The sequence below is a fragment of the Gopherus evgoodei genome, chromosome 4 (genome assembly GCF_007399415.2).
Source record: "Gopherus evgoodei ecotype Sinaloan lineage chromosome 4, rGopEvg1_v1.p, whole genome shotgun sequence".
Lineage (NCBI taxonomy): Eukaryota > Metazoa > Chordata > Testudines > Testudinidae > Gopherus > Gopherus evgoodei.
In genome coordinates this window covers 68,479,159-68,495,271 of record NC_044325.1, presented here as the reverse complement: position 1 = coordinate 68,495,271, position 16,113 = coordinate 68,479,159, and the positions used below count along the sequence as shown (strand labels likewise).

At 44.0% G+C, this 16,113-nt stretch overlaps 1 protein-coding gene across 1 annotated transcript in view; it reads left to right on the top strand.

The window, feature by feature from the left end:
* RGS6 (regulator of G protein signaling 6) overlaps positions 1 to 1,875 on the top strand; it is a 482,257-nt gene extending 480,382 nt beyond the window's left edge. Inside the window, exon 17 of the mRNA XM_030559656.1 lies at positions 1,245 to 1,875. Coding sequence (XP_030415516.1) covers positions 1,245 to 1,295 — 51 coding nt within the window. The 3' untranslated portion in view covers positions 1,296 to 1,875. The remainder of the gene's footprint in view (positions 1 to 1,244) is intronic.
* Positions 1,876 to 16,113: the final 14,238 nt, after the last annotated feature.

Here is a 16,113-nt window from a genome sequence, read left to right as displayed (position 1 = left end):
CAATAGGTCTACTCCCATGGATAAGTACTCTTTGGTGTGAGTAAAGGAGCTAGAAATGAGCTTTCCATTGGCTAATTCTCATACCATCACTCACCTTCTCTTGACACTAAGAGATTACAGTGTAACCCCCTGAGCTAATGCCAGCGGGCAGACTTCAGTGTCTGAGCTGATACCCATCTTGCTGAACATTCAGCTGAACCTCATTTCATAGATGCCAAGGCCAGAAGAGACCACTGTGATCATCTAGTCTGACCTCCCATATAGCACAGGCCAGAGAACTTCCCCATAATAAGCCCTAGAGCAGAGTTTGTAGAAAAAATATCCAATCTTGATTTAAAAATTGCCAGTGATGGAGAACCCACCACATCGCTTGTTAAGTTGTCCCAATGGTTAATCACCCTCATTGTCAAAAATGTACATTTTATTTCCAGTCTGAATTTGTCTGTCTTCAGCTTCCAGCCATTGGATCGTGTTGTACCTGTCTCTGCTAGACTGAAGAGCCCGTTCTTAAATATTTGTTCCTCCTGTAGATTCTTATAGACTATAATCAATCCACCCCTTAATCTTCTCTCTGTTAAGCTAAACAGACTGAGCTCTTTGAATCTGTCACTATAAGGCATATTTTCTAATCCTTTAATAATTCCCATGGTTCTTCTCTGAGCCCTCTCCAGTTTATCAACATCTTTTTTGAATTGAGAACTGGACAAATATGCCAGCACCAGTCTAATACAGTGCTTAATGCAGAAGTAAAATAACCTCTACACCCCTTCTCAGGCGCCCCCTGTTTATGTATCTCAGGATCACATTAGCTCTTTTGACCATAGTATCACACTGGGAGCTCATGTTCAGCTAAGTATCCACCAGGACCCCCAAATCCTTTTCTGAGTCACTGTGTCCCAGGATAGAGCCCCCCCATTCTGTAAGTATGACCTATGTTCATTATTCCATTGCAAGATGAGGTACCTGAGGCACAGAGGGGTTGAAATACCAAGAGTTCGTTACATGCAATTTACTGCCCCTGTGTAAGCATTGGCATGGGTAGGAAACCACATGCTCCCGTCACCACCCTTAAGAGGCAAGCACTTATCCCCTGCACTCAGCTGCATCTGCACCTGTTCAACTGTTTCAGTCTCCTGCCCTTCATGCTCAGTCATGGCCCAGCTGATTGAGCAGGCTGGTCTGTTTTACTTGCAGCAGCTTCACTCACAGCTTGGCTTTCGTCTTCTGTTTGTTTGTTTCTCTAGGGAAAGTCTCTGGCAGGCAAGCGCCTCACAGGCCTGATGCAATCCTCCTGACAGCATCAGCCGGACAAGCAGTTGCTGACATCCCTGAAGGACAGCTGCACTCCACCTCCATGGAGGAAGTTTCATTTTGGGCAGAACGGGTCACTGTGAAAGAGAGTGCGAATGAGAGCAAGGGGAGACAAAGGAGCGCAAGGTGGAGAGATCAGCTCACCGGAGGTTCCTCTTTTCATAGTTTACATCAATACTTTCTTACTTGTACAGCTTTGTAATGACACTCAGTTCTATAAAGGTACTTTGGTTCCTACTTGGTTTCAAAGGATCACACTTCATTGTATACGAAAGGTCAACAAGGCAGAGGGCTTAGTAGCTTATGAGGAAAGGAATCAGTCCCAACCATAGCCTAGAGAAAGAAGAGCTGAGCGAGATCAGTATTTACCCTTCATCTCTTCTCTCCCTGGTAAATGCCACCACCATCACGGCCACTTGCTCTCTTTCTGGTGACCATCTGGGTCCAATCAAATATCTACCAGAAGCTGCTTCTCCTGCTCAAAAAATGCCTAATTCATGTCTGCTGTGGACGGAAGCAATTTCATTGACTTTATATTTTCTTTCGTTCCTCTCCTCTTTTAAACCAATGGTTGAAAAAGCACTTTTTAGCTCTTCACTTGCTGTCCTTCCAAGGGCATGTAGCATGTCCAAAGATACATGGCCAGATCCTCAGCTGAAGTCAGTGGAGCTTTAATGATTTACACTAGCTGAGGATCTAGCCCATACAATCAGATGCTGATCTCTGTGTAAATCCTCTGCCTTCAGCAGAGTTACTCTGCATGTACATTAGCGTGATCAGCATCTGCCCCATGGTTACCAGGCAATGTTTTAGATGTATAATATATACACACATAGTGATATGTTTTATATTGTATTTGCTTTCCTGTTTATTTTAAGATTTTTTTTACATGCTTATCATTTTTTTTCAATTTAATTGAAAATAGCGTGACCTGAACCACTTTGGGAAAACTTTTAGCCACTCCAAACAGAGAGAGCCAAAATCTGCACATTTATACAGGTAAAGCTAACTCAGCTGACCTCAGTTAGTCACTCAGGATTTACAACTGAGGGGAAAATTCAGAGAGGAGAGAGTTCCCGGTTAAAGCTACACAAGGGTGGAGCAGAAGCATGTTGTGAGTGGATCAGGGATTTTGACACCAGAGAACACTTTTTGAATAGTAATGGGCACTGCCAAGTCCTTTCTTTAATTCTCAGCTATGCCATTCCTCTGGGATGTGCCATTTCTAATAACATTAGAAAAATGAGGATTAGCTGAAACTTTGTGTGACATCAGGCCTGGGAGTACACCTGGAAAAATGACCCAGAGGCTTCCCAACACTGTTCTCAGTAGTCTCTGTAAAGGCTGAGAATGTGTCTTGGGAGAAAGGAGGACGAGGAAAGAACTGAAGTAAAGTAATTCATTTGGCTAATAATAAAACCCAGGTATATTAGCTGCAGAAGTGGAAAATGACCTGTAGTCACCTGCAGCATATTGTACATATACAAAACCTTCCAAAAAAACCCAATCTTTACCAAATGTGGCTCAGTTTGTTAGTGTCACAAAAACTGCCTAATGAGTGATGATAGTTTTAAGTTTATGAGCTAGCAAGTGGTTCAGAATAAGTACCTGTCTATTGCCTTTCTTCACTCACACGCTAAGATGTCTTTTGGTGCAGGTGGTAGAAACTTCTGATATAGGGTCCAATCCTGCATTCCTACTCAGGCAGAACTAGCTATTTATTTAGCCATGTATCTATCCACAATAGATGTGTAATTCCGACAGACCCCGGTCAATAGTGGGCAGGACTGAACCATATCTACCGTATGAGCTAAAAGCCACCTGTCTGTTAGCTAAAGCTGTAGAGCAGACTCATTAGTCTCTAAGTGGCCTCGGTGCCACTAGCACACCATACCCAGAAGGTGTGTGAGTTACATATGCACTTCAGATGCACTAATATCTAAGATCTGTGTATATACAAAATTAGGATAACTCAGTTTCTGTCAGAGAAAAAGGACCTCTTCCTCTTCTCACTCCCCACTGAAATGAAATGCCACACAAGGGCACTTTATTGCTTCCAGGAAACTCGTGTTGTGTTTCAGGAAGTTTTGCCTGTGTGAGTGCAGGATCAGGCCCTTTGCCTGTATGAATATACAGTCGAGCTTTGAGGGGTGATATTTGTTATCTTTTGCTTTATTGTCATAAATAGTATGTTAACGTAGAGCCTCAGACTAAACTCTTCCCTTTTGTAGCCCAAAACCACACTTGAGTCCCAGGACTGTAGAACTGCTACATCAGTGCATGTGCACGTACGTGTTCAGATGGTCTCATGATGTGAGGTGACATTTGGTCACCTCAGAATCTTACTTTGTCCATCACCACTGGACCAGATTTTCTGTCCTCCTTTATCCACCCAGTCTTTGGTAATAATGGGGCCTTCTGCACAACGGGCCCAGTTAGCTATCCACATGCACTCGTACCTGCAGCATCCCCAAGAGTTTGAGAATGTGATTGCTGGCCTCCCAAAGATTTTTTTTTCTATGTAAAACCCATCAGTGGCACATGTCACTGGAGTTTTATAAGACAATTCCTGCTTCCGCCCCAGACTATCTTACTGCTGCATGAATGCTGCTGCACATCCTGGTATCCCAGTCCTGCTACCTTCACTAATTAGGGCAGTTTCTTATGAAATACCAAGTCAGGCTGCATACAGTGGTCACAGGTAGGATGTGTACATGAAACATAAAGCATATGGGTGTGTTCCATGAGGGGCAGGCAGGTGGGCTGTGTGCACTCAATGTTAGGGGAAGACTGTAGCTGCTTTCATGCAGGTATAAACTCTTATTCATGCTAAATTCCTAGCACCAAACCAAGCCTTTTCTTCACTCTGGAATGCTGGGTTCTGGCAGAGTGTGAAGCTGGAGCAGCTGAGCAAAGGTGCTCTGAGCTATTCTGTCTGCAAGGGACACATGCAAGCAGAGTGCTTCACGGTGCTGGTGAGGTGTGTGCTGTTTAGTGCTCCTTACCCGCTGGTGCTTCAGCAAGCTGGCAGGTGTACAGGGATGGGGGAAACCTGGCCATACTCCCAGCAAGGAGCACTGGTGTCAGGCTATACCTTGGACCTGTGCAGGTGTCCTGGGAGAGGGGAAAGAGGTTTCCTGTTCCTTCTTTCCTCCCTCTGCTCCTTTTCTGTAGGGCATCTGTGTCAGAAAGGGCAAAAGTTAGTGAATACTCTGTTTGTGGCTGTGCAGTGTAAATAGTATTCTGAGTATAGAAGGAAGTTTTACAGAGAGAGTGTGTGTGTGTGTGTGTGTGTGTGTGTGTGTGTGTGTGTGTGTGTGTGTGTGTGTGTGTGTGTGTGTGTGTGTGTGTGTGTATACACCCAAGGGGGTCTGGATGTTGAACAATTTGCTAGTTAAGTGCACACGCACACAATCTAATCTGCTCAGCAATGACTAGAGGAGCAGCCAAAGCTGCATTTTCTCTGGAGATCAGAGAGCTTTGCTCTTACTTGGTTTTCTGACTCAATTTCTGTAAAAACAAGAAGCAAGACAGCAGCCAAGTCCTTCTGAGGACACACATACATTCCTCCACATTTGTCTCACTTTCTTTCAGCATGATAGTGTTTATATGCAACTACTGCTATACAAACTGCATTCTTGAATTGTTTTTTAATGCCTTTATTCATATCATGTGATGCTACTTTTGTCTGCTCAACAGGATCCCATTGGCTCTTGCAGCAGCAATCCTGCTATGTTACAGTGTGTCACGTGTTCCAACTACCTCACCAGTTTGAAGATGAGTTAGGAAAGCAGCTTTCCACCCCCACGCATGCTCTAAATGATGTTGTTTCAGGGAAAGGCCTTATGCCAATTAGCAAGGTGGAGGGCTTCTAAAATCTCAGTAGCATGGAAGCTGTTTATAAAGCTTCCCGTGAAATAAGACTGTAAAGATGTCTTTGGATAACGTAGGTGCTACTGGATATTGCAGTAGAGTAGTATCAGAGCAAGGCAGTAAGAAGGTTCCACAAGACAGTACAGCCAAATATTAGACTAAGGCAATAATAAACTACCCAAGGCTAGTGCAGCAAAGTACTCTCAGTATATAAGGTACCACAGAATCCTGCAGTAAAGTGGTATCTGGACAATGCAACCATAAGATGTCACAGCATTCCAGTATATAATAATACCGGGATAAATGTAGCAATTAGGCAACACAGGACACTGAGGTAAGGTAGTATTAGGATAATGCATCAATAAGGCACCATTGGGATGCTGCAGTAAATTAGTTTGGGGATAATACACTAATAGTGTGTGCCAGGAAACTGTGCTATATTAGGAGCAGGGTAGTACAGCACTACGATACCACTGCATGCCGTAGTAATAAGGTGCTGCAGTGAGTAATATCAAGATGAAGCCGCAGTAGGATGATGCAGTTAAATAATATCAGGCTGCTAAGATGCTGCAGTCAAATACCACGAGATACTGTCAATGGCCAATGGAGACAAAATACGCTTCCACCCCAGACTACAAAAAAGTTGCTGCAAGTGTAACTAGAAATGTTTTAGTCCTCTCTACACTTCTTCATTTGTCAGTTTGCTTTCAGTGAAACTGGGGTAGTAGGACTCCAACACAGCGCTCATGGCTATTGTCTGAAGCTAAACTCAAATTGTCTGATCAGCTAGCATCTTACGAGCCATATGCTTAAATTCTTCATTAGCCCTTAGTCTGGTAAAAGTCCCAGTAACTTAAATGGGATCTTTGCCTTGATCAGGACTTCAGGATTTGGTTCTATGATACTGAGGTGTAGGCAGTGGTTTTTGCGTGCAATTATTTAGCTCCTGAAAGCAGCCAGAAACAGACCATTAATTTTACTGGCCTGCTTCCTGAACTGCACAAATAAAATGAGCAGCCTGGAAAATTGAATCCTGCCCGCTCACTCACTCTCATGCATGCACATGCACGCTTACCTGCACACACACACACTCTCTCTCTCACTTTTGTCCACTGACGTCTCTGTGGGCCATTTTGCCTAACCACAGTAAGGTGTCTGAACATCACTCTGACAGGCACAGGTCTGATGTCTCCCCACTGAGTCGGGTCTGGATTCCCGGCATAGCATAGTGTTTCCTGTCTTTTTTGTTCTTTTTGTATTGTTTACTCCGTTTGTGTTTTATGTATTCTTAGATGAAATCATGACATTGATTTGCCACAAGGCAGCATGTATGATGTTGCGTGACTAGACTACAAATCCATTGCTCTTTGTGCACCATTGGGTCAAAGACTTTGCAGACTGTTGTGTGTCGTACCAGATAGAGGCATCCTGTGCAAGGGCTCATCCGAAACTAAAGCAAAGCCAGCAAGGCTTGCACAGTTTGTGTATTAGCTAGCTAGAACAATGATTTCTTGGGGCAGGGGAGGGGATGTAAATGGGGCATCACTGCAACGTATTGAATAGCAGGGACAGATCACAGCTGGTTATGGCTCCATGAACCACTGTCCTAGTGTCAATGTTCTGCCATTTCTTCCTGTCTCTAGACACAGTAGCCTTACTGTCACTTTTTGTAGCATCCTCTTCCTAGAAGGCATCGTCAGCTATAAATGGCTTGGTTCATGGTTTGACTAATGTGGTAATACCTTGGCTTGGCTCTGCCTTCAAACTCCTTGGCTTGCCCTAGTTTTGGTTTAATTATTAAGCAGGATTCTCACATGTTGCTAAACTATAGTGCAGTGTAGGGTAGGTTGTTGTGATTTTTGTATTTTAAGCGGTGAGAATTTGTATAGCTTCGAAGCACTGTTTATAACCTGAGACTCAGAATAACCAAGACAGCTGCTCATCGTAACCGTGAGCTATGTAAACAATGTGCTAGGCTCAGGCCCATACAGTCCTTTGAACATGTTTGGAAGAACCACTTTGTTGTCAGAAAAGTAATCTTACTGCAGGAGAAAGTCAAAACTGATCAACTTTTCACATGCTATAACTTTAGCCTCCCACTCCCAAACATCTGCAAAGCTCACAGCTAAGATCCCACAATCCTCTAATCCTGCTGCTAAGCACTTGAAAACAAGCTTTCAAAGGTTTGCCTTTACATTCTGATCCTATTACTTGGGTGCTTTTAACATCAATTTGTGGCTATCACCGTAAGTGTCAGTGTGGCTGCCCTCTTGCCTCTGGGACAGAAGATTGTGGTCTCACCTCCCACAGAGGGCAGCTGGCTAGTGGACAGTATAAAAGGGAGGTAAGTGCATTACTAGAGGTTCCATACTTTGGCTGGGATGCTAAGCCGAGCTCTCTCTTGCCAGTCCACAGGGGCTAGACCAAAGGGAGAGCTAACGATTTCACTATGGGTTTTTTAAACTGTAGTTAAGAACCCTGACCAGCACTGTCACGGAAAGAGGCTCTAGCTTTGTCTAGACTAGGATTTCAGGTGTGATGTTAGCTATCGTGCTAACATCACCCCTTTAAATCTCAGGCTAGACAATGCCTCTTACATCTGCTCTATTTTTAGGTTGTTGCTGAGGGCAGAGTGGGCTGCCTTCTTATCTTATGCAATGAGACCGTATAACTACAACCTCAAACTCTTCTGTATGTTGACATAATTCCCTCTTGAAGCAGCCAAGGGTCTAAAATGACTCTGTGTTGTTCTGAAGTCACTTTAGGCCAAACCTTGAAAAATAAAAACCTGTAGGCTTTTTTTCTGAGAAAAATGTGCTGAAATGCAGGAGTGGGGAAAGGAAACCCCTTCATCACTGTGTGATGTAGGGGACCCGTCTTCTTCTCCCTTCCAACATGGGTTTGGGCTTTGTGAGTTCCTCTGAACCAAATCCGAGTTCCTTCTCTTGAATGCAGGGGGCTCCATACACTGCAGAACCAGCACCGTGGTCTGCTGGATTGGCACAAAGCAAGATTTAGAGGCTTATGCTGTGGAACCCAGCTCCTCAGCAGTGCCATGAGCAACTACTGCATTAAGGGCAGCAAAGGGGTGGCGAGGCTGGGCCAAGAGAGGGCTGGGGACAGTGAATCTCTCACTAATGGATCTATGAATCAGTGCCACTTCAGGAGCAGTGTTACAACCAGCACAGGGGTTACTGCAGCCTCAGTGTGGATCCACAGCCACTCCCCAATGCATTCCGCCTGCTATAGTACTACCCAGCACCCCACTGTTCAATCTGTGTGCTGATTCCCAGGCTTTAAGCTTTTGTGCATGACCCCACACACACACGCACATACACACAAGCCGCCTGTCCTCCACCATATTGTCCAGGATTGCCCCAGATGTCTGCTCCACAGTGCATTGAGATGGAGGGGGACTCCGTGTGTGAACTCTGCTGCCCTCCAGCGCAGTGGAAATGTATCGGTGCCTCTGAGTATTTTTGGCCTTAAGCACACATGGAAGCATGTTTAAGATTTAGCCTTTTGAGACTTCTAGGGAAGGCTTAGAGCCAGCTGGAAGGTGCTAGAGCACAGCTTTGCCTTCTACCACAAATGAGTTGGTAGCACTCTGCATGCTCAGACTGCAGGGACTGTAGAATGGGTGTTGTGATACCACAGCGCAGCCATCACAGCATTTGTGCTCTCTGCTTTCATTTTGGAGGTAATGTAACCCTTGATTATATGGCTTTTAGTGGCCTATTGATTGTAAACAAAGCAAAGCACGTAATATCAGGAAAATACAAGCCAATGCAAAGGTTTTACTCAGAGTTGGTTTTACTGAATGTAGTGTCCCTGCAGGATGTCTAGCCTAGGCTGGCCTGGAAGCACAGGACAAGTACAGGCCAGGAAATGTGATGCACTGTCAATGGACTTCTGAGTGGCCTGCAGTTGAGCGCATTCATGTCCTCTGAGAAATCAGACTCAGGAGGGCTGCTACTTCTTGCTCTTTATCCCGAAGGACAAATTTGTTTGCTTATTTTACATATCTTCAGGCAATTCTATGGCACTCATCACCAAGTACCTGAGTGCCTTTTTGTTGCCTCACAACAGTAGGATGTTGCATCACCATAGCATCGATGTTGCCTCAGTTCCCACTGGTTCAGCTCCTAGCAGCCTCTCTTCATTCTTAGCTGCCTCCCTCCCTCAGTAAATCTCACCCTGCTTGCCTATCCTCTGCTCACCTTTTAGGAAAATCTGATTGTTTAGATAAGAGGGTCACATCAAGATCTGCCTGATTAATCTGACTTAAGGACTTTGTACTGTATTGAAAACATTGCAATAAGGAGCTGCTTTGTGCCTTATACAAACGTTATGATTAAAAATAAATTTGAAGGACTTGGCTCATCTTAGGCCCTATTTGTGCGAATCTCAAACCCACTGCACAGTTTGGCTCAATGCACAGATTCAGCCCAGGAGTGGCAAATTGGCAGAACTAACTGGGTGCACAATGCTGGTGCTGGTCTTAGCTGTCATTTTCTTACTTTCAGGACAGATAGTCACTGACAGCATCCTTGTATGTTGTACCAGGGAAGGGAACATATCCTCTCTTCAGGCTGCCAGGAACAGTGTGTATCAGGTTTCAGACATTTGACCTCCCACCCCAGAGCACTAATAGGCTTTGGGAAAGTGGTCTATGATTTGAGATAACAGGTGCTTTCTGCAGGTCTAGACTGGTCATGTCTGCCTAACCAAAATCACCTCACCCATGCCAGATCTCACACACTTCTAAAAACTAAAAAACAGTGGAAGATCTTAATGCTCAGAACATCTGCAAAGTGCACCCCACCCTTTTACGTGCTCAGAACCATGGAGCACCTTCTCAGACCTACTGAAGATTCCTCACCTTCCCACCTGTCTCTGACTGCTTAACTACTCCACCCAGATCTAGAACCTTCATGCTAAACTCCCCATCCTGCCCCTCTTAATGCTTCCAATTTCCAGGTGCCATCCATAAATTGGCATAGTTTCATATATCCCTTTAACTCAAAGGGTTAACACAGCTTTCTATAAAATAGCATAGCAAACCGTAGTTTATCATATGTGCACCAAATTATCTGACTATGGAAGAGTCAGTGTAGTAACCCGAGTGTGACCAACAGTAAATCTGTAACCATCAAACAGAATGAAGAATTGGTTGCATGTACTTTTCTTTCTCTACATCTATATTATTAAACAGATCTAATGACTCCGGTGGCAGAGAATTTTTCATCCCCAGGAGACGAGGGTTTGGGATTGAATTCTTGCTCCCAGGGTTTTGGGGGCTATGTTGCGTCACAGGCGTGATGTGTCCTGGGGTAACGGAAACCAGTTTAGGAACCTCCTCTTTGCCAGAGATGGCACAGTGTTTCACTGATGGCATCTCTGCAGGCCAATGTCATGTGACACATCCTCCCTTCCCCACAGTGGCCAAGAAAACAGTTCCCAGAAAGTGGCTGCATTACTATATTAAGGTGTTCCTGCTCTTGGTATCGCTTTGTTTCTGTGGAATCCTTCACTAAGGAGAACACAGTGGTCTCTGTGTAAAAAGAAAGGAAAATCCAGAAGGAAAGATTGAGCTTTGAGCCTCGTGTTTGCATTCAGCATCGACATAATGGATTTCCCCTTCTTGGAAAGCAGCTTTGGCTGTTAACAACTTTGTTATTAAAGTGTCCTTTACTACCAATAATCATAGAACCATAGATAATAAAAGCCCTGGCACCTCAGCATGGGCTGCCCTCCGCAATCAGCAGGATTTTCCCTATTGAATATTCACCAGGGTTGCTTTATCCAGCCTGCCTTTGAAAATCTCCTGAGATGGAGCCTCTGCAGATACCCTCAGACACTGTTTTCTATACCTCAAGCATTCACACTGCAACAGAAGAATAATGTCTTCTTCTGTAAAGTCTAAAGAGCCATCTCTGAGCAGATTTAAGCACCATTCTACCCCTTCTGAAGTCCATAGGATGTAAGGCACAGTAGATTTTTTGGTCCTAAAGGTTTTCTTTATGCATCTCCATGCCCTTGCTCCTACTTATCCCTCCCTACACCAATCTTCCCCTTTTCCCTCCCCACTGATATCGCTGACTCCTTGTAGATATTTGTAGACTGTGATGTCTCATTTCAATCTCTTTTTTCCCCTCAGGCTATACATATTTAGTCTCCTTTCAAATGTCAGGTCCTCAAAAACTGTTACCAGCTTTGTTGCCTTTTCTTTTATTAACACTTGAGAAAAACATCATAACGAATGTACAGAAGGACCTTGCTAACCCACACTTCACTAATCAGTATGCTTTATAGTTCACACAGAAAATGACACTCTCACCCCTCCCTCTCTCAGCAAAGGTTTAATAGCAGATTCTAGATCAAAGTTGCAGCTCACTAAGACCACAGTCTTTTTACCAAATATTGACTTTGTGCAAGTTGATTATGAAGTATTCTCAGAAATAATTAAAACTAAAGTTGTCCAAGTTGTACTGCTGAGTAATGCAGTAGCCTTGCTTGTCTTTTAACTATTTGTTCACTTAATGCCTAACAAAATCCCATTAAAGGCAATGGAAAGACATCCGTGGGCTTTCATAGGAATTGCAAAATTGCACTAATTAGCAAAAATGAACACCTCACAATGGATTTCCCAGTCATTCATATGAATTGGTAAGGCACTACAGTGTGTATGCATGCTCATGCAACTGCCACATATGCTGTGGTGATATCCAGTTATAGACTCAGAGACTCATAGACTCTAGGACTGGAAGGGACCTCGAGAGGTCATCGAGTCCAGTCCCCTGCCCTCATGGCAGGACCAAATACTGTCTAGACCATCCCTGATAGACATTTATCTAACCTACTCTTAAATATCTCCAGCGATGGAGATTCCACAACTTCCCTAGGCAATCTATTCCAGTGTTTAACTACCCTGACAGTTAGGAACTTTTTCCTAATGTCCAACCTAAATCTCCCTTGCTGCAGTTTAAGTCCATTGCTTCTTGTTCTACCATTGGAGGCCAAGGTGAACAAGTTTTCTCCCTCCTCCTGATGACACCCTTTTAGATACCTGAAACTGCTATCAGGTCCCCTCTCAGTCTTCTCTTTTCCAAACTAAACAAACCCAATTCCTTCAGCCTTCCCTCATAGGTCATGTTCTCAAGACCTTTAATCATTCTTGTTGCTCTTCTCTGGACCCTCTCCAATTTCTCCACATCTTTCTTGAAATGCGGTGCCCAGAACTGGGCACAATACTCCAGTTGAGGCCTAACCAGCGCAGAGTAAAGCGGAAGAATGACTTCTCATGTCTTGTTTACAACACACCTGTTAATGCATCCCAGAATCATGTTTGCTTTTTTTGCAACAGTATCACACTGTTGACTCATATTAAGCTTGTGGTCCACTATGACCCCTAGATCTCTTTCTGCCATACTCCTTCCTAGACAGTCTCTTCCCATTCTGTATGTGTGAAACTGATTGTTCCTTCCTAAGTGGAGCACTTTGCATTTATCTTTATTAAACTTCATCCTGTTTACCTCAGACCATTTCTCCAATTTGTCCAGATCATTTTGAATTTGACCCTGTCCTCCAGAGCAGTTGCAATCCCTCCCAGTTTGGTATCGTCCGCAAACTTAATAAGCGTACTTTCTATGCCAACATCTAAATCGTTGATGAAGATATTGAACAGAACCGGTCCCAAAACAGACCCCTGCGGAACCCCACTTGTTATACCTTTCCAGCAGGATTGGGAGCCATTAACAACTACTCTCTGAGTACGGTTATCCAGCCAGTTATGCACCCACCTTATAGTAGCCCCATCTAAATTGTACTTTCCTAGCTTATCTATAAGAATATCATGCGAAACTGTATCAAATGCCTTACTAAAGTCTAGGTATATCACATCCACCGCTTCTCCCTTATCCACAAGGCTCGTTATCCTATCAACTCCTATCAGTTGTTAAATACATTTATCATGCATCTTTGACCACTTGGTCTACCCTCTGCCCACACAGTAGCTCCCCCAGGACAGATTCCAACATTCCAACAGCTATAAATGGCTGTCATTTAAAAAAGTTAATCTGCCAGAGAAATGTTTCCTCCTTTCTGCCCCAAAATTACCCCAGGTCCAGGACGGGCAAGATTCAACACTGGACCAGTGACAACTTTGCTATACATACAAATAATATAATTTTTAAAGTCTGTTATCATGACCAAAAAGGTGATTTTTTTATACCACTGGAAAGAGGAAGGTGCCCACCATAACCATGGGACCCAGCACTTGATTCCAGCCCCAAAAGGGCACAAAATGCGAGTCTTTAAAACTGACAATTTTAGGAACAGAAAAGCCATTTTAGGTTATTTTTATGGCTCCCTCAGAACCCAGTAGAGTTGGTTTCACAGAGAGTAAGGTGCCTGGCTTTACAGGTGGGAGGTGTTCAGAAATTAGTCCCAGGAAAAAAAATGTACAACTCTTGCATTCATTCCTAGATTCATTTTTCACATAAAGAATGACTTGCATAACAGACTTGGGCCTTCACCACTCATGAGTGGTGCATCAGTTCCCAACTCATGCTGCTAAAAGCTTTATATAACACCACACCATCATGCCTTCACTCTTTATATTCATACATAATATTAGGATTGATAGATCCAAAGCCACCTTAGGGATTTAAATGCACAACTGCCATTGAAATTAACATCCAAATCTCCCAGGCAGCTTTGAAACCATCACCCTGGTATTGTGTATAGTATACTATTGTACAGAGATACCTACAGCCACACATGTAACGAACTGCTTCAGTTAAGTGGGCAAAGCCACTTTCATTATAAATCTGTGTTTGGTGATTTACATCAGCTGAGGCTTTGGCCCATGACGTATCTGAAATTTTCTGAGTACACGTTCCCCTAGGAAACAGTAGGGCCCACCCAGCCAGCATCATCTGCAATGGCAATGCCAGGCTGGCAGGAGCGGCTCTGGTCAGCACTGGCAGTGGAGGAGTTGGAAGGGGCGAATGCAGAGAATGGGCTCCCCACTAGGGTTTGGGGAAGAAGCTTCAGGATCCGCACTAGGACCAAGTGGGGGGAAGATGCCCATTACCCTCTGCAGCCCCCCCATAATGGAGGCACTAACCCATCTACCCACCCCAAGTAACAAACAGCAGCTGCAAGTCCCTTCAGCACTCACATAAGGAGGGGGGCCCAGAAAGCACTTCCCCTCTCTGCAGTGGCTCTCTTCCTGCCCCCTGTAACTCCATCTACCTCCTGCTGCTTCCAGCAGGACCTGATCCCTGGTAGGTACCACCCACTCCGCCTGCCTCTTTAGTGGATGCAAATAACTCCAGTAATGGCTATAGACTTGATTCTATTCTACTGGTGATAGTACAGTCATCCAGTTAGCATTGCTATAGCTACAAATAAATGTAGTAATGCATGTTACAGGTATTATCACCACAAACCATTGATTATGAGGGAATTTAAAGCCCTACCAGAAGACGGGGAATTAATTTAAACAAAAATATTGACAAGAAAGCTGCGCCCTGGCTGGCTCTGAGACCCACTCTGAAACTTCATGTAGAGCAACATTCACCCCTGTGCAGAGGACCAGCCTGAGGCCTATGCACCACTTAGGACCCACTTAAGTGCTGTTTTAGGCCTTCAGGGGAAATGAAGAGCTGCACAGATCTTGTTCTGGCCCCAGGATAGGAGTGAATTTCCCCAGAGCATGATGCATTTTTTTTCCTCTCCCATGGCCAGACTGCCCATTTTAAGTGCCCATGAGTGACACCCAGCTATTCTCTATGTCCTGGTTGTAGATACCAATTTGCCAGAAAAGAGTCTCAAGGTTGGTAACTCCAGGCAGAAACAGCACCTGTTATTAGAAACTGCATTCATTTCCATCCGCCTATAATTCAAAGCAAAGAATTTCTTTAATTCTTTCATCTCTTTTTCTGGCCACAATTTGTCTGTGAGACAACTGCAGTTTTCACAGATCTAGTCACTATTTGAAATAATCTGGCAAGTAATTAGTCTTCAAGTAATTTTTGGTCTGTAGTTCTGCCACATGCAGGTTGTTACCAGCATTTGACATTTGAAATTCAAAATGTATTGGTTAGTTTTGATTGGATGCAAAGGTTGCATTGCATTGTTTCTGCCCCCGAGCGTACCATTCAGAATCAGGTTTTGCAGCATGAACTGAGGTAAGTGTGTTCAATATTCACTTTCCAGAAATATTCGCCAATATTTGCTTAAATGTGACTGGTTCCATAGACTTTCCTGGAAATAAATGTCCAGTGTTGATTATTCATGGAAAGAAAAGGGGTGAGCAACCAGCCAAAGCTAATTTTTATTGGTTGTTATTATTTACAGAAAAGTTATTGAGGCATTTACTGTGCTCTACAGATAGGGTCTGCCAGGTGCACTATGCAGTAAGCTGAGTATTGGGTACCCATCATGTTTACTCAGCTAAAACTCCCATGGAAATTGCTAAAGAGATTGTCTGGGAAAGAACTGCAGGACTGAGTCCTAGGGTAGCCAGCCAGCTCATTCACCAGCACAGCTGATAATTGTACTTTAAACCTACCGCAGAAATACCCAGACTTCAAAAGCCGGTGCTTTTAACTGCATAGAGAAAAGTTCGACCGTGCACTTTGAAAGTAGAAAAGATTCAAACAGCATTTTCTTGCTCCCACCTAGTATTTTTCTCTTTGGAAGTTGGCAGCCTTTTTAGCGATGGGCATCGCTCAAAAGGCCGAGGGCTTCACTTTGACAGGTTAAAAATGAACGCCTGCAATTCCCCATGATGTCAGTTGGAGATGTGGTTGCTCAGCACTTCTGAAAAATCAGCTCCCCAGTTTGATTAAGATCCCACTGCTTTGACTGCTTTCTCCTCCCCTGTACAACAAAGTTACTCAGCCATTCACTTGGTACCTC